Source organism: Rhamphochromis longiceps, linkage group LG13 (genome assembly GCF_057381845.1).
Source record: "Rhamphochromis longiceps isolate RC_006_pf linkage group LG13, R_longiceps_female_GT1.1, whole genome shotgun sequence".
NCBI lineage: Eukaryota > Metazoa > Chordata > Actinopteri > Cichliformes > Cichlidae > Rhamphochromis > Rhamphochromis longiceps.
Genome location: NC_140569.1, coordinates 14,543,497 through 14,562,671, shown reverse-complemented (window position 1 = coordinate 14,562,671; position 19,175 = coordinate 14,543,497). Strand labels below are relative to the sequence as shown.

The window sequence follows — 19,175 nt, the reverse complement described above, 5'->3', positions numbered from 1 at the left end:
GTTTACGACAGAGTGTGAAGTTGGAACATAATGATGTGTCAAGGATTAAAAAAGACATGAGGTGAAGAGGTGGGGCTGCTGTCAATGTGTGTGGTGTGAGGAAAAGTAAGGCGAGTAGTCCCAATGATTCTTGTAAAAGCTCAGCACATGAAAGAAAATCTTTGCCTGAAAGAAAAAATGTGAGGCGCAATGCAACGACTGCACTCATAACACATTTATTGTCTAGATTGAATATAAGTGCTCAGTATATATCATCATCAGCTCTTACAGGATTATTGACATTGTCTGTGTCTGTCTGCACTAGTGTACATGCTATGACTACAAAACTGTCAACTCATCAACTGACAGCACCGTTTAGCGCTAATGCAAGTCTCCATCAGCTGTCAAAAGCATTTGCATGAAATCAATAGCAGATGGCGGTCCGTGTCACCAATTTCATTATGCCGGGGTTGTTACAAAGATCATCTCCATGATAGATGAGATGGTGACATGTCGACATGTAGAGATCATGCCTGACGCTTGGACGACAACTGCAGGCGATTCTGCCAGGTGTTAAACCATGACGGAGAAAACTTTACATCTAATATCGGTTTAGTTCGAGGCGTTTCGATTCCTCCATATTTAGAAGTGTAATAAACTGTGAAAGCTGTCGACAAAATCCAGCATAAACCACATTTCAAGGATTAAGGAGACCCTACCCTCCAAAACATGCATTTACAGGAGGGCATCATTATCATTGGAGAGGCACATCAAACAGAACACCTCTCCCAACCTAGGTCTTGTCCTGTACTGTACGTCTCTCCGGCTGTGTTCCCAGCATGCCTGGCGGGTTGTGTAGGCCCCAACTGAGGCAGAGGACAGGAGAGCGTGATGTATCACCCTGAGAGAGCCCACTGACAGCCTCTGATGATGGATGGCCTGATTATGGAGTGCTTTTTACACATACACAATTTACATCACACTGAGCAGCAGGGTCTGGCAGGGCTGCCGTGCACATACACTCTCTCTCTGCCGGCCATATGCACTCACATCTACACACTCGTGTGTGTACACATGCACACATGTACAGGACTGCCAGAGTGCATAGATAAGAAGGGGAAGGGGGGTGGAAATAACAAAAGAAAGGGGGCAAATTCCTTGCTATAGCCTTGTCATGTACGATCAATACGGCAGATCAATCCTTTATTAAGGAGAAGATGGCTTTCCCCCACATTCCATGGCAGACCTTTGTCGTTTCGGGACGCATGATGACATGTCAAATCAGATTTCCAGCAGTGTATGTTGTTGTGGCATGGGTTTATTCAGGTGTGTCCAGCCTATGAGGCTGAATATCACTGTATTTGTAAGCCAGATCCTTGCTATCGATTATCACCCTGCATTGTCCATGCTTGAACACATAACTGCTCCACTTGAGCACGGTTGAGCTAGCAATTACCGTATTTGAGTTTTAGCACAAGTGGTGTGTTCGATTATAAGTATGTGTGTGAGTAACATAAGTATGCGTGAGTAGGTGCAGTATGCCTTATGGGTGTGTTTCGGGGTTGTGCATGTGTATCTGATGTACAAAAGAAAGAATGAGAAACATAAATGTTCCTTTTCCTGCCCTGACTCCCTGGCTTGTGCTCCAGTGGCCCTGCCTGCCTCTATGTGCGTGTGTGTGTTTGTGGGGGGGGGGGGGGTTGCTTGCTTTCACATTCTCTGGTGTTCAGCAGGTTCAGCGAGCTGTGCGGTGTTAATGCTGAAATTACATGCTGAGTAATGAGTGATGGGCCAAATTACAGGCTGAACAATGAATAGAGGCAGGCAGCTCTTATTAGTCTCCATAGAAAGCCATTGATTTATGAAGCGCCTTGCTCGGTGGAGTTACTCTCCTGAAAATGATATCTACATTGAGAAGTGATGTTCTCTATTAAGTCGTTCCTTCCCCCTTTACACTGCTCTCCTCCTTTCTTCCACTCCTCCCCTCCTTCTCTCCTCTGCCCTGCCTCCCTCGCCTTGTCCTGCCTATGAGTGTACACATGATTGTTTAGAATCAGGCGGAGCTGTAAGGAAACCTTCAATTACCCATTAGGACTGTCAGACATAAAACGCCCTGCTCTCACCAAAGTCTGGGTTATGATTCATTTACTTTGTGCCTCTGATTCATCGCCCAATATGCTTCATGCCCCAGATTACTATTTGAGGGGTGGGAGAGATTAATGGCTCCATGGGATCTGCTGCCGTATTTCACACGGCCAGTGTTGCAGTACAGTTGGTGCAGAAGGGTGAAATGACGGCAACTTACACTAGATCAATGTGTGGACAGCCTTTCACAGATTATTAAGGCTCTGTTAGATTAAAAGACCGCCGTTATGTAGTTTGCTTTAGTCAATATTCTCAAGCAGATAAAAAGGGGGAGGGCCCCTCTGAAGAATCCTCAGACTGATGTAGGTCATCATGGCTTTTAATGGAATAGCACTTAGTGGCACAAGTGTCAGAGGAACTTGTGTCGTATAAAACACTGTCTGGCCCTTGAGGTTTGGATTTGGAAATGACTATTTTACTGTAAACTCTAACTCATTTCTCAATTAGTTTAGCCCCCACAACGCTCTAATTTTCACCTTCTCTCGTCTTTTTTTCAGCCCTGAATGAGCCAACCATCGACTATGGGTTCCAGAGGCTGCAGAAAGTCATCCCCAGACACCCCGGCGACCCTGAGAGGTTACCAAAGGTCAGTACAGTGTCTCTGCTGCACTGAAAACCAAAAGAACCATAATGACACAGAGCGGTCTGGGTTATAATTCTTCGACAAATAAACAAAACAACATTACAACCAAGCAGAGCAGTATGACCCAAAACTCTAACAGATTTTCTTCACATATGTGGCTTACCCACTAACCAGCGTGGTAATGCTATTGGTTTTGTGTGTGGAGAGAGGCGTAAACTCTCTGTGTGGTAAAATAGCTCAATCAGGCGTTTTCCTCTCCAGTAGTCTGTGGAGATGGTAATCTGGTCAGAAACGACGTCTGCACCCTCATTACCCCACTCATGTTTTCCTTTCATTTTCTGCAGCTCGATTTGGTTTAATCTTTTGTTTACAGAACCCTGTGCCGTAAACCCCCTAGTCTTACTGCGGCTAATAGACAAAGACTGCATGTTATTATGCTTTGGCTTTCTTATTGTTTTCTTTTGAACCTTGGTGAAGGAGTTGAAAGCCACATCAGTTTTATACACACCGGTGTGGCACATAAAGACGCTGGCATATTGAAAGACCTGAGCACGAAAACTTGGGTGCAAACAGTGAGAAAAAAAAAAAAACCCTCCCCTGCAGAACCGCTTTGATTCTTTTATTCTTTTTCTCCCCTTTGATTCTTGCGCTCTTTCCATTTCCGATTGATAAAATCTATCTGTGTGTTTTCACTAATTGCTACCCTGCCAGTAACCATTTTGATGACTGACGTTCCAGATGTGTCAAGTGTAATAATATGACTGATTAGTACTTTCAAAACCCCTCGGCACGCAGTAAAGTGGAGGCCACCTCAGAGTTTTAATAATACTGTAAAACCTTTAAAGACCTTATCTATTAAATCCCAGCATGCTACACCGCAATATCATTAATGTCCAACGGACAATTTAATAAAGAACAGACTGTGTGGTAGCTATAGACATTTGACCAAGGCAATGTGGAGAAATGGAACATCACAGCTAGTCCCTGGTTCAGTATATGAAGTGTTTCAATTAGACCCAGTCCCTGTGGAGACAGGAAACAACACCTAGACATGAAATGTTACTCTAATTTCAACTGTAAACGTAGACCAAAAGGTAAAGTACACTTACCCTTTCATATCCACATGACTCGTTCTATCTCCGCAGGCATCACAGGTCAGTCTAGCTGCACTGTTTTTATTTTATAAAGTCACCCAGTGTCTTTGTGAAATCCACATCTTGTGAACAAAGAGAGCAACAGTGTTTAACACAGCTTTATTACAGAGAAACCCTCCTCCCTTTTTCCCTTTCTTTTCTTTCGCTTCTTTTTTTCCTTGAATACAAAGTGTTGTTGGCTCTGAGACAGATTTTGACACTGAACCCAAGATTAGTTTCCTGGGTGTGCGCATACTTAATATAGCATGGTCTCCCAGCCTTTGCATGAAACAATCACAGAGTGAGATGAAACCCTGCACTTCCAATAAACAACATAAATATTTGATTTGCTCTCTAATGGACCCAAATATGGGGTTCAGGGGGCATGTAAATGATCCCACCAAGTGATTCGTCATTGTTAAGCTTGCCATCTGAGGGTCAGCTCTCGGGGTCAAAAGCACATTCCCAATAAAACAGCCCGCGGCGGGCCGAGGCTGGCATGTACATTTGGAATGAGAACAGAAACGGCATATAGAGAACAGCCATTACAGGGTGCAGGTGAGGTAGGGAGACTCTATAAAAAGAAGATAAAGCTGGAGGACGCGCGGTGTACATTAGCAGAAAGGCAAATCGACACCAAGCCCACTCACCACCTCTACTCCCCCCTCCCATGACTTCACCCTCCAGTTGATAATATTACTCCACTATTGATTTCCACCAGCCTTCTCCCTGGGACCAGTAAGACACGTGGTAATTGTAAGGAGACAGAAAGCCAATATGGGAGTGCTCATGGATAGCAAGGGATGCACGCTAATATTGTTGCTACACAGAGAAAAAAGGGGGGAAGCTGCCTCTGATTGAAGTTTACCTCGTAATTCTAAGACAACATCGTAGATGACAGTCTGACCCTGTGGGAGGAGTGGAGATATAAAAATTCAATGCAAAGTCCAGGGTGAATATGAAAGTAATAAGTGTGAGCAGTCAAGTGATGAGAAAGGAGATTGGTTTGCGGGCATTGCGTTAAGTGAAGAGAGACTTTGGAATTCACCCTCCCTTTTAAGATCTTGTTATAAAACAATTTTCTATTCATAATATAAAAAAGACAATTTATAATACCATTTTGTGCCCTCTGGCAGTAATGGACAAATAGACTGGATATCACATTATATCACACTCAATTTCTCTCTTCTGTAACAAATTAGATTCATTATGAAATTAAAAGTGGAAACTCAATATTGTTTTATTATTAAGCTGATTGCTTTGGATTCTTTTCTTTCCTCCCAAAATGAGCATAAGCCCATTCTTTTCCAATTCTTTGTGTAATCCACAAGGAGAAAATATTACAAATGTGTTCATGTCAAGCAATTACCCATGTATTTAAATGAATCTCTCTTCCTGTGCTCTTTGAAGTACCTTCATCTAATGGCCCTATGCTTCTAAATGCATTCATTACCTCAGGCTAGAGCTAACAGAGTAATTGCCTTACAGTTTTATAATGGCATTAGCACTCCAAGCTACATAACCTAGGCCCTTTTTTATTAACTGTGATAATATAAATACAACATCCATGTTAATCTACTGCTTGAAGAATCACATTTGGGCCATTTTAGACCACATCTCCTTATTGTTAGATATTTTTTATAACACATCATTTGATATGGCTTCCCCCCCCACCCCCCCCCCCCCCCCCCCCCCACCCCCACCCCCTGGTCGCCTTTTTTCTCAGCAATAACATAAAACGGCTCCTAAATCTTAGGTGATCTGTTATCTGAGCAGTCCCATTTAGACAGTTGCGGAACACGAGACCTTTATGCAAAGCATGGCAAACAATAGAAGGAATCTGTCACGCATTTGTCACAGAACAACAGAAATCATTTGAAGCCTTTAATTGTTTCAATTTAACATGGTGTGTTCTGATATGTCTCCATGACAAGAAAGCCAATTACACTTATGCTGGAGCAGTATTGAGATTTACATGGAAATGCCCTCAGAACACTATTCCGTGTTAATCGTATTCACAGCGTGAGCTGATACGCATGGAAGCGTCTCGTCAGAAGAAAACAAACTTCTTCCTTGATTGGGTGCAGCACTTCTCATCATCCTCGGATATGACTAGGTTGCCACTTAAGCATAGCCCTGCGAGTCAACTTGGTTAGTTAAGACACCACGCGGTAAACGACAGATTAAGGATGAGAGGCAATATCGTTTTCCTCCCTCCTTTTTCCAAGCTCTCCTTATGTCGCTGCTGCAATGTACCATATGGACAAGGAGGGAGAGGACGTTTTACAGAGAATGAAACATGGCTTGCAAACGCGACAGTCTTAATTGCTTTAATTGTTGTTTAAAATTGAGAGCCATGTAGGAGATCTTGAAATATGATAGAATAGATTATTGGTAATTATTAACTGCAGACAAAAAGAAAGAAAACCACTTTATCTCACTCAGCAAGAGAGAGAGAAATCTGTTCTGCCTGATGAGAACACATCAAGACAGCTGGTCCTCTCATTTAGTCTACCTGCCTCACGACAACCATAATTCTTTATTTGTATGCAAACTAGATGCATGCAACGTTGAGCATACACACCAATTTCAGAGGTAAATGCCCATTCTAAGAGCCACCCATCCGGTAACTTGGGGTGGATTAAGCGATATGTTTCTATAAGAGAGCATGGCATACGCTGGAAGTGGCTTCTACAGTGATTCATCTTGATAAATCAAGGACTGTGGTAGATATGCTCCTCTGGATGAAAGGGCCCATACACACGCTCCATACACACTACATACGCTGTGCCTTGGAAATGCAGGCCAAGTCTTGGAGGCCGCTGTTTGAAGGCGCGAAGGCTGTGTTTACATTCATTTATGGCAGCTGCCGTCTTAATCCCACACTGCTATTGCCAAGTGATGGAACACTTCAGACAAATTACCGGGGCCCGCAAAAGGAAACACAGCGAATGTGGGAAGAAAACAAGCACCATCTGAGATGTTTCTGGTGACAGATTTGCATTGCTTTTAACCAGGGTTCTAACAGCACAGGCGACAAATCTCTGCTCTACAGCAGGTGACAACAAGCGAGCGTTTTAAAACACACGCGAGAGCCGTGTCTGCAACTTGCCTTTGTCAGATTATATGCACTCTAAAAGGAGGAGAGGATTTTTCATTGAGCATATTGCCTTCTGTATTATAGAAAACAAAGAGAGCAGCCTGGTTGCTTGAAAGGGATTTAATTGTAAGTGCTGAATTCAAAGAGCAGATAAAGATACACAAACGGGCCAAACCCCACCTTGCTGAAAGCCCGAAAGAGAGTGGGGGGGAACGGGATCCGGGGCCAACTCATTTTCAGTGTTAAGAGCCAAAGCAACACAGCTAATCCGCATTGTCAAGCGGGGGCAAGCATGCAGACATGGATAAGACCACATCCTGAGCATCCGTGTCCCCAAGGCACAAGCACCCAGCTCTTGCTGGATGGGAAGTCATTTGTGAAGTCCTTTGCAACAGCCAGTCAAAGAGGTTAATTGAAAAATTCCTTAATGTCATTACAACAGAACTAGATTAACCCAGAGCTAATTCACTTTATTGTTCTGAAGAGAGGGGACTCAGCGGTGAACTCTGGAGCAAACGTGAAGCCCAGAATCAGGGGTGAGGTGTTGTTTTTAAAGGACTATGCCAGTTTAATTAAGATAGGGAACATTATTCACTGCTCTGCATGGTTGGAAGGAGTAAAATGGTAGTGCCATATAAATGCAGCTCTAGTGCCTCTTAAATCAAGGTGGCTTTTATTTAGTGTTTGAATATGTAAACATTTCTAAAGCTCCCCGCGACCCTGCTGCGCAATGTTGCTTTTGATATTTTCTGTTACTGTACGTACCACTGGGCTCTCCAATGTAATCTCTTTAGGTTTTAACATTTACTCCCACTGCTTTCCTCATCAGGAGGTGTTACTGAAGAGGGCGGCTGATCTCGTTGAAGCCCTGTATGGAATGCCTCACAACAATCAGGTCCGTGTCCACACAGCTAATTTAAGCATGCTTGTACCTCTGCTAAGTAAGAAACAATTTAGTATCACCAAAGGGTATTTTTACCACTATATCTGGAACAATGTAGGCTACGTGCATTGTGAGTTAACCATATAGTCATGAACCATGCATCAAAGAAAAAGCACAGCTATAAAGAAAAAGCAAAAAACAACAACATAAATAACAAAACCTTCCCCTGTGCTTCTCAGGAGATCATTCTGAAGAGGGCAGCTGACATCGCAGAGGCCCTGTACAGCGTTCCCCGCAACCACAACCAGATCCCCTCTCTCGCTAACACAGCCTCCCACGGCATGATGGGAGTCAACTCCTTCAGCAGCCAACTAGCAGTCAATGTGTCTGAGTCACAAGGAAATGACCAAGGTATGAGATTTTGGATACGGCTCTGCAATTCAGGTGGGTTTCCAAAGTGGGGTGCGGGGACCTGGAGGTGGGCCCTTGAGGGTATTCCAAGGGGTTTGCAGGAAAATGAGAAATAGTTACATTTCCCTCCTTTTTCTTATTAAAGTAAGAAAATTGAACAGGAATTATGTCTGAACGCTGGGTTTTTTTAAAAAAAGGGTCCAATTAACGTGTCAAGTTCTCTTCTTATTAAACTAGCATCCGCAGCATGCGTTAATATAAAAATTTTACTGCAACAGCAAAACTCCATTGGTTTTTTTTACTGTAATTAGCAAACACTCCACATACATTAAAAAAATATCCCTCTCCTTTTTTCTTGTGTTGTTCAGTGGGTTACAGCCGGAACACCAGCAGCGTGTCCCCCAGGGGCTACATCTCCAGCAGCACCCCACAGCAGTCGAGCTACAACACCGTCAGCAACAGCATGAATGGCTACGGCAATGCCGGTATGAACCTGGGAGTGCCAAGCTCCCCTGGGTTCCTCAACGGATCCTCTGCCAACTCCCCATATGGAAGTGAGTAGCTTGCCACTATCGCACGCTGTAGTAGCACTAAGCTGCTGCTGATTTAATTCCAGCTCCCACATTCGTTTTCACTTCTATGAATCATTTCTGACGGGGGTTTATAAAATTACCGATGGTGATAATATATTACCGGTTATTCACGGGGGCTTGTTTAGTTTTAGCACTTTGGAGAACACGCGCGCAGCTTAGAATCAAAGAAATATTCATTTTGTCTTTCACCGTTTGCCACCTGTGTTTGTTCAACTGGGCAAGATGTTGATGGTAGGGGCCTGTGAGTACTGATCGTGTATCCCCCCTGGCAGTAATACTATCCCAGCCTTACCTTAACTGCCCTCTCCCTCTTGAGCACTACTCACAGCACGTTCTCACTCTTACCCTCCCTCCTTTCCTTTCCTTCCCTATCGTCTCCACAGTTAAACAAAAGAGCGCCTTCGCCCCTGTGGTCCGACCCCAGGCCTCCCCACCCCCCTCCTGCACCAGCGCCAACGGCAACGGACTGCAAGGTGAGCCCCCCTCACCCCCTCATCCCTTCCCTACGGACTACTGGTCAGATACCGCTGCTCAGGCCTCTGTCCGGTTTGGTGAGGGATTAATCATTACAAATATATGCATTTTGACAGGCCAATTTACACCTTTCAGTTTACATTCAGACGCACACACTCACACAGAGCATGCCTTTGCACACACGCACAAGCGTAGGAGCGCAAGCTTCATCCCGCGTCTTCGCCAACATTCACACAAACATACATCCTTGTTGCCCTTTCATACAAATGATCCCCTCTGATGTCGCAGGAAAAGACCTTCCCAGAATTGTTTTAGTAATTATGTTTATTAGGTTTTGTGCATGTGTCATGACCAACATGATTGCTTTGAAAACAAGCTTAGCCGTAGTGTGTGCCCCAAGATTAATAACATTGGGCTTAATGAAGTGGGAAATTAAAGTTCATCTTGCTACACGTTCATACTTATTAATACATGTTGTGCAGAAATTAATGAGCAATGCCTTGCCATCATCTGCGCTGGCAAACTTAAAAGCATTTCAACCATGACTCTACAAATATACTCAGAGCAATATAATAATATATCATCCCAGCACTTCACTAGTCACCTAATTGTTAAAACGTGTGAAAATACTGAATATATAAACTCTCAGGGTGAGGTACAGTTGCTAATGATATCCTAAGCAGATGGTCTCGGTAAAATAACGGAAGCTACCTTTGATCTTGCCTAATCTCTCTTGGATAATGACGCAGAGGCATAACTTGGGGAATGGGGAAACGTAGGACTAATGTGCCGCTCGGTGTTGGAGAGTCAAGGATAAAGAAGAGATGACGGGAGGAAAGGAAGTGATAGGACTGAATTTGCGGAGAGGAGAGTCTGGGTGTCTGGTACTGTAGCATTGTGGCATTGTGGGAAGTGACCGTGTTGTTGCTCTGCCGTCACCACGGCTGTGTCTCCTGGGAGTCTGGGCCAGTGTTTGCTATTACCCCAATGCCAGGAGAAATATCACACATAGCAGGACTGGCGTGCTGGGGGCTGAAATGTCAGAGCAGGAGGGAGGTTTTCAAACTCTCCCCGATAGGAGGACACGCAGCAGCAGGCTGGCGGACACGGCAAACACTCACAGGCTCATACGCAAACAGGCACATTAAGGCTTACATTCACGCACTTGCGCACTGTCAGATGGCCACACACGCACACGCACACACACACACACACACACACACACACACACACACACACACACACACACACGCCATGCATGCACTAAATTACAACACTTTAATAGTTTTTCATACTTATATCCATACCTGCTTTAGCCTAATAAACTAATCTCCGTTACCTTTCTCTCTTTTTTGTCCCCAGCCATGTCCGGCCTAGTTGTCCCTCCAATGTAAATGCACTTTCGTCATCTCAAGCACCAGTCTACCCACTACCACTTCACAGGGCACCCCCTCAGCACACTGCAAAAGGCTGGTGCAATGTATAGTCCACCGCTTGTTCTGTTTTTGAAGACGAAGAAAAAAAAGAAAGAAAGAAAAGAAAGACTTTTTTTTTTTTAAATTTTCATTGACTTTCACAGCCTGCAGAAAAAAAGGATTTCATGATGAACAATATTTTTTTTCTGTGGGATTTTTTTTTGTTTATTCCCCCACCCTCCTCCCATTTTATCACCCTTGAAGAGGACACAGGATGATGAAGTGTTTATTTTGTATACCTGTTGGGTTGCGCTTCGGTCTCGGATTTGTCCAATCAACCACACGCTCAATACTGGAAGGGACTCTGTGGACTCACCATCTGGTTGTAAAGTAAAAACACTGATGTACAGTACATTTGCCAATGAACTTGTTTGCCTCAGAAATTGTTTTCTGTTTCAACTCTCTTTTAATAGATTCACAACAGTTGTGTGTCTTTATAATGTGACTTTTTTGTATTTTTATGTGTGAGAAAAATACACAGGGGCCAAGACAGTTTGAATTTCAACTGGAAAATATATGAGATATATAATGTAGAAAATCGATCATAAAAGTACAACAAATACGAGTAAAAAGGGGCAGGGCTGGGTGGGTAACGTTGTATCATGTTTCATTCCTGCATTTTAACTTAAATTTTGTAATTTATTGTAGCTAGAAATCATCTTCAAAAGTAAAAAAAAATCCTCTTTGATTCAACAAGCACACTGATGTGTACAAAACACTGCTCTGTTGATGAATATGATGTACTTCCATGTCTAGAGCTTCCTTTTAAGCAAGTGTGTTTTGCCATGTTTTTCAACTTTTTTGCTAGCACTGTATATTAATGCATTCCTAGGCTACTGTGTAGTCTGTTTCTTGTTGATGAGGAGCAGTCTCCCCCCCTAGCTCCAACTCCCTTATGTGTTTTATATGTGGTAAAAAAAAAATTGTAGACTATTGTGATATTGCCAAACGTGTGCTAAATATTTATACATCTGTCTTTTTCATGTTCTTTTAGATCAACAAAAATGAAAAAAAAAAGAAAAAAAAAACCCAAAACTAAATTACAATCCATTGACAATGTAGGACTATAGTAGTTCATTGTCATATTTCTGTTCCAATACACACTTGCGCTCACTGAGGGAAATTTTGTAACATATCAACTATAAATAATGTATTTATCTCTGAAATTTTGTATATTGCTTTTCATTATGTATGTATTAATCGTCATGCCCTTAATATAGTGATGCAGCACAGATAATTCAGCCAAGAACTGTTGCCTTCATTTGTTTTTCTTTTTGTATTTGATGAAATGCAATGTGCATATATTTCATGTGTATCCTCAAAATTTGTGTTACTCCGTCAAGACTCTCTGTCCATTTTTTAAAGGGGAAGTCAAACTTCATTGTTTATTTTTGTATTGATTTTAAATTATCTATACAGACCATTTTGGAGAAAACTTTGTTGGTTGTATTGTCAAATAAATTGTTTGTGACCCATATGATAGTTGTTAAGATCCAATAGAGACTAATGTGCATGAGGGACAACCTTGGAGATAAAAAAAAAAACACTCCATCTGTGGTTGTATTTTTTTCTGTTTTGTAGAATGTATAGAAGTCATTTTTACTCACCACTTATGACTCTGCCACATAGCTTACTTGTGTTTACAGGGAAGACAAATTTAAAACTGTTCAACATTTGGAATGGAAACAGAAATGAATAAGCGATGTTTTATTAAAATTTTCAGTAAAAACACAATAGCTACTCAACTGTGGACTTCTTCAGTTTGAAGTACAGTTTGGCTGGCAGACAAACTGACAATCAGGAACAAGAAAAAGACAGTAGAAACTTCTGAGGACAAACCTGTGATTCGTCTGTAAGATGTAGTGTTTAGACATTGCTATAGAGATAATTGTTTGACACCTGTGGAAAAAGTGTAACATCCATAAAAGATGAAAACTGCTCTTTACTCATATTCTTTCAGCAAAGCACTCTGACATTGTGACATATTCCTACTGGTCTTTGTATCAGCATATCCTGCATCTGTGGTGCTTCAAAGGTTCATTGTAGCCATTCATAAACAGTGCAAGCTTTTTATTCAAAACACCCCAAATGGGGCTCATTCAAATCCCTCATTTCATTGCATTAAGCCACCTAGTTAATAAAGAATCAATACATTGAAAGAGCAAGGTTATCCTTTGTCTATAAGGGCTGGTATCGTTTTGAACCTCTTATAGTTAGAGCGTTGAAAGGGGGCCGTGGTGAAATCTATACTCATCAAGTGGGTCAAACAGAAGGATAGAAGTGTTTGAGGGAAGAATAGTGGTTCTCCTTAAAAACAACTGAGCATCTTATCTGCCATCCTGAGTGGTCGCGGGGAGCAGGTCGCAAAATGTCAATTTCTCATCAAGGCAACATTGTCCGAGGCCACCTCTGCCATAAATGCACAATTAAGCGCCAATCAGCATATCGCAGCTTATTATGTCAAACAGCATGCGCAGATCTGGCAGCACCGGAGATAGCCCAGGAGCTGCTGATAGCGCAAAGGACAGATACGCTAAAAAGAGCTATTTAATTTTCAGCCGCCTTGTTCTTTAAATCATTCCCTCGATAATCCAGCGCGTCTGATAACAACAGCCACACAGATACACAGGTTTGGATCCATCTCCTGCGCACCGCCGTGTCTTATTATTTTAAAAAAATGTTAGGACAAACAGCACATTTCTTTAGAAACCAAACCAAGCAAAAACAGCCAAAGAAAGAAAAATACTGAGGGTAAAAGTGCAATCAAAGAAAAAAAAAAAAGACAAGTTTAGTTTTGAGCGCTCTGAAGCCTGGCAGGCGAGCTCGAGGTACAGTATATTGTCTCAGCAGGTTTCCCTGTACCCAACAATCAGCCACTGGCTCTGCCACAACATTCAATCATCGTGAGAGCCTCTTTTATTGGAGAACTCTAATGGCTACCCTCCACCATGATCTTAATGTGTGCATTAAATATTTATAAATCCTGGGTCAATAATGCCCCACATCCAAAGCCTGACAGACCCCCACCATACCATGTGGCTGCCTCGCTCTCAAACACAAGCAAAGGTGAAGGGGTCACGCAATCAAAAGAGAGCGAGGTTCACCGCATCCATATGTTGCCACTCTTATCAAGACTTTCCTCGGTACTGGTTATCTGTCAAAGGAAAGAAATATTGAAAGCAATATCGATCTTAACTGGCCTCGTGTTGCCGAGGGCCACTCTTCAAACATCTGCTTGTGCATTGTTATATTTCAAAAAAAAAACCTCCTTTCGATAATATAAGCCTGAGCAGTAATATTGAACATCTCTTTGTGACGCGGGCCGCTCAAGCGTGACTAATAACTGCGTTATTAACAAGCATCACTTGAGATTTTTACAAGTTGATACGCAGTATACGTACTAAACATTTCTTCACTGGCGTGGGGTTAATTGCGCCGCCTGGCAACTACACGAGTGACTCAGTTTGTTTTGTTTTTTTCCCCTCTCTCTCTCTCCTTCCTTTTCTTTTTAACGTGACTATATCCAGGCTGCGCTCCTGTGCTGTTCAGGTGAAAGATTGTGCTCTGGTGATAGCGCACACAAAAGAGCGACCGGACAATAAGCCAGTCAATGGAGAGCTCCAGTTGAAAGAGCCACAATGGCCGTGCATGCTGGGAATTGGGCTGGATGATATAAAGGAATGAAACCTTCACTGAGGCCGTGGAGGACAAGCTTTCAGAAAAGAGGTTTTGTTTGCTCTTTATCAATCTGCCGTTTCCCATGAGAAAAAACAATTCAAACTGACCTTAAAAAGGGAATATTACCTTACGTATCCGCTCTCTATGTAACTCTTATTGAGGCTTATACGTTCACTCTTAATGCATTATCCCACATTGATGTGGTAATGCGAACATGGGCACAGTACCCGGACGGGTCGTAAAACAAAAAGCTGGACGCTAGATTTTTTTGCTTTGTTTTATCTTCTCTGCTTGATGGGCAGTGCTGAGAAGTACTTTTTTAAGGATTTGCTCTTGGACAGACAGGATTTGTGAAGCCGCTGAGTGATGTGTTTTGTGGAGGGGAAAAAAAAGTCTCTGCAACTCCCGTGAAGTTCACACATGAGTGGGAAGCTGCCTCTTCCACTCATAAAAGCCGCACTACTGCAGATCACAACTCGGAGATGACAATAACTCAAAATAGGGAGTGTGACCTTTTATGAACGATTTGAAATTTGAATCAAAACTGGGAATCTGACCCACATTAGCGCCGTCTCCCGTCTGTAAATCTGTACATCAGATAAGACACTGCTCCACTGCTACTGTACACTGGGAGTCAGCTTTGGAAGGAAAACTCTAGATCCTCACAAAGATTTCCACTTCACTCACTGCAGTCAAGAAGGATGAGCAAAGTATCCCAGTGCTTCAAAATCCATTAAACTTGTATTTGGGTGTCATTTGATACTTCATCAATGTTTCAGTACATTTCAAACCCACAAATGCAGGATTTACCCGCGGTAGAAATAGAGCATTCACCGTACTTTCCTTCCATGAACTTCACCTAGCCCAAAAATTACACTATAAAGATTGCCTGGTCAGGGAGTGCTAGGCTGCAGTGATAAAATAATATCACTTGAACAGTATTTTTCTGCCACAGTCTCCACCACATAGAGCTCCTTTCATAGCACTCCTCTGTAGTGCTTTGTCCAGTAGTTCTGGATATGATATCATCTATTAATAATGTATTGGCAATGGATTACATAAAAAGGGAGCAGAAATAACATCCAATATTCATGCCCCCTGAGCTTGACTGTGTCCAATCCGTTTGGCCCATAAAACCTTAGCCCCATTTCCATATCCGCTGTGGGTCACAACAGGTCTGCCGCACAAAGGCTCACAGAACAGCTCGACTCAGGAAAAGGGCAGTAAAAATCGGGTGGATTTCTGAACCCTTATGAAACAGCCACCCTTTGGAAAAAAACGTGAAAAAAGCCCTTTTCCGATTTCAGCGGCTGTGAAAAACCTGGTACTGTATTTCCCTCTTTAATTGTCCCACTTGAGAAATTGACGTGCCTCTGAAACATGGCATGAATCTCACAGTTATTGCAGTCCCCTTGGCAGGGAATGTTGATACAACATCTGCATGCTATAGAAAGTAATGGAAGTAGCAGAGGTGGCAGCTGCAACTCTACAGGAAGTGTGCCATTTTCAGGCAGCGCTGCTGTGAGAACCACTAACTGCCAGCCTGGTCTTGCAGGCAGCTCTGATTGCCAGGACACTATGACAAACACGCAGGGGCTGGGAGTGTTGCATCCTGGGGGATGACAGCTTCTGTTTGATTGTCAATAAGGCTCATTAGCAGAAAAAATGGAGAATGTGAAAAGAGATTAAATGACTTGAGACAGGGTCCCCCTCATGTTTCATTACAGAGGATTTATCAGAGCCTTTATTTCATCAATTGAACCAAAAAAAAAGGGAAAAAAGGAAAGAATATCACTCACTTCTTCCCTCCGAAAAAAAGCAGCGAGTAGTTAAATTTATATTGATAAAAATTTGGTCATTTCAGATATTGTAACAGACTCGACGAATGCTAATGAAGCCCTTCCGCACCTTACATAAACCTCTTTCCTCCTGCTCTGAGCGCCTCTCATCTTAAGAACAGTGGCGGATGTTTCCCTCCATCTTAGGGAGGAACGGCCAACAAAGCAGCGTGTAAGGGCCTTTCCCTGAAGAGTCCTTGTCACGCCGCGCCAAACCTCTGTGATTATCGTTGTTTTTGCAGAGAGTGTCCATGCCTGCCAATACCGCTGTTCCATAAATGAATTTGGCCCCTCGTCAACGAATTACCTAACACGCAGAACTGTGTATGTGTCACATCCAATTCCAACTCACCGGCTTTGGTGGTGTGTGTCAGCTGGAGGACTTAATCATCAATCGTCAATCATAATAAGCGAAGCACATTGATAGGGATTCTTTTTTCCCGCAACTACACAGTTAAATAAAAGTGTAAAGGGAGAAGTTAAAGCTGACCTTGTTAAATTGGGACCGCGATTTATATTCCTAATTTAGTGTATGGATTAATTAGTCTTGGCAAGTGTGTGTATATCAGTTTTCATGTGGCACAGCTTAGAGTTATATCTACTTGATCAAATCATTGCTCGCTTTCATAGGAAAGTCTGGAATGATATCTATCAGTCTTATCTTGATGTTTTTACTCAGAACAGGCTTCGCATATTTTTTCGTGGCGTACTTTTAATTAATACTTAATCGGACAGTTTTTAAAAAGGACTTTTTCAGCATTAGTCGCTAATCAATACCCCCCATCTCACATAATACAAATTTAATCACTGTGACCTGTTATAAGGCCTTAACGCAGCCACACATGCGTCCACGTGTTACATGCAAACTGGCAACGCGGGTTTTTCTCATAAGTCGAGGAATCTGGCTCATATTTTCCCTCTCGCTGATCCAATGCACTCCTCTCCCTCGTCATATAGATCGGAGTCTGCAGGGGCCAGAGGCGCTGACAGAGCCCAGATGCTCCCAGTCTGTCTGGGGGACTGGGGAGACTGGTGCCATGGGGTCCTGGAGCCTCTGAAGTGCCGCCCCCTCCGTCAACATGACCAAGGCTAGACCTGCACTTTCTCCAGGCTGAGACACTCTCCTTACCACTCTGACAGCCACCCGGCACAGTCACAGATTGATACATAGAGGGATACACGCTCACAGGCCCCCGCTCTCACGTAATGTATGGCTGTTCATCAGCCGTTCCTAATTAGAGACCCCCAGACCGACGCTCGAGTTCACGAGGTTACGATGACATGCTGATACAAGGTTACAAACGCGCGCGCACTCGCATGCTGATACCGCTCAGGGTTTCTTTTACGTTCTCATTTAATCCGGCTCCATCTCATCAACACTGTTTTAAACTTGCTCGTGTTGAGAGGAGTCTCTTTGTTCTAAAGAAATGAGAAAGAAAGAAAAAAAAATAGACGGCGCACCATACGAATCCTCTGTCCCCTCGCTTTCTCTCTCAAAACACAAAGATCATTACAAGAGCATCAAAGTATGCCATGTTTGAAACGATATTTCTCTTTGTAGTCGTGGCATAGCATGGAGTGTGTTGGTATTAGATGCTGCTGTGGCAGCTGTCGTGGCTGGCTGTGTGGTGCCTCGGTGTCAGGGCCTCTGAGGCCAGGCTGTCCCGGCAGACAGACAGAGGGGGAGGAAACCTGATAGTGCAGCCAAGCCCCAGTCTAATGTCTGTCTATCCAGCTATCTATCCCTGCGTCTATCTCTGACTCACTGTTGGACATTGCCTATCTGCATGCCGGATACTCCTTCTGTGTTCCCAGGAACAGAGCACGGCTGGCAGCTGAGTTACACATTCCAAAAAGTCTTACTTTTATTCATTTTAAACATACAAACTTCTCTGGAAGGATAAAAGCAGCTGTTTATCGATCACCGAAGCGGCTGCAGAATTAACTTGCGCAGAGTCCCCACTAAGCTTGCGCCTCGTACCAAGGGGTGCAGGTTGCGATAACATTAGAATTATGAGCCGACATGTATGAAGAGAAGGAGATGGAAGCACAGAGTGTGTTTGTATTTGATGTGGGGGCAGAAAATTGTTCTATAATGAGGAGGGGTGCCAGGATATGAGATGGGAAGTAGGGAGTTGGAGACAGGATATAAGTTATGAGAGGGAAACTAATGTTAGGAAATGCAGAGGCTGTTGTTGTTGTGGTGCTATAAGCCAAAACGTACCTTACCACTATTGGCCATGATTAATACAGCCCGGCCAGGTCAAAACCCTGCGCTACCGCTACGGATGCCACCAACCATATCCTCGCTCTTTCTGGGGCTCAAATGAGTGTGTGTCGTATCTGAGGGAGAGAGTGTGTGTGAGGGGGTTAATAAATGTTGAATCAAACGCCGCACGAGACACTCACACTCCTTAAGGGTTGCCCATTAGCGGTGTGTGGGTGCATGGGGAGTTTATCAGTGTCTGGGTGATTTATGAAGTCAGACTCAATATCATCCACTTCACCCACACACATATGGACATACACATGTGCGCACACCAACATGCAAGGCCACATGCTCACGCACACATGCACTTATATAGTCTTTCTCTATGAAATGGAGGCAGATATTAGGCCAAAATTAAAGGTTTCACAGAGATTAACAGTGCGGATGATGAGATCGTCTCAGCGTCTTTTAATCTAATTCCTTTTTATCTCTGAGCCAGCGTGATGTGGAAGCGGTATGCAAGGTGAAAGCACAACAACAAAACAATACAGACGTAATAATAACAACACTGTTACCGATAAATGCTAAAATATCTCAAGAGTGTAAAACTGGACAAAATAAAAGGTGCGAATTATTTTTAGGAGACTCCTTAGGTACCTCCGCAAATTACACGG

General features: G+C 43.2%; 1 protein-coding gene across 8 annotated transcripts in view; it reads left to right on the top strand.

Annotated features, from left to right (window-relative positions):
* LOC146655507 (transcription factor COE3) overlaps window positions 1-11,816 on the top strand; it is a 66,869-nt gene extending 55,053 nt beyond the window's left edge. For 4 of the 8 annotated variants that reach the window (XM_085427896.1, XM_085427895.1, XM_085427897.1 and 1 more), the window contains exons 11-16: window positions 2,622-2,710; window positions 7,770-7,835; window positions 8,063-8,234; window positions 8,603-8,788; window positions 9,211-9,300; window positions 10,664-11,816. In XM_085427896.1, the coding sequence (XP_085284022.1) occupies window positions 2,622-2,710; window positions 7,770-7,835; window positions 8,063-8,234; window positions 8,603-8,788; window positions 9,211-9,300; window positions 10,664-10,695 (635 nt within the window). In that variant the 3' untranslated portion in view covers window positions 10,696-11,816. Of the gene's footprint in view, window positions 1-2,621; window positions 2,711-7,769; window positions 7,836-8,062; window positions 8,235-8,602; window positions 8,789-9,210; window positions 9,379-10,663 lie in introns of all 8 variants that reach the window. The other 4 variants (XM_085427893.1, XM_085427892.1, XM_085427891.1 and 1 more) reach the window with 1 other exon arrangement.
* The last annotated feature ends 7,359 nt before the right edge of the window (window positions 11,817-19,175 follow it).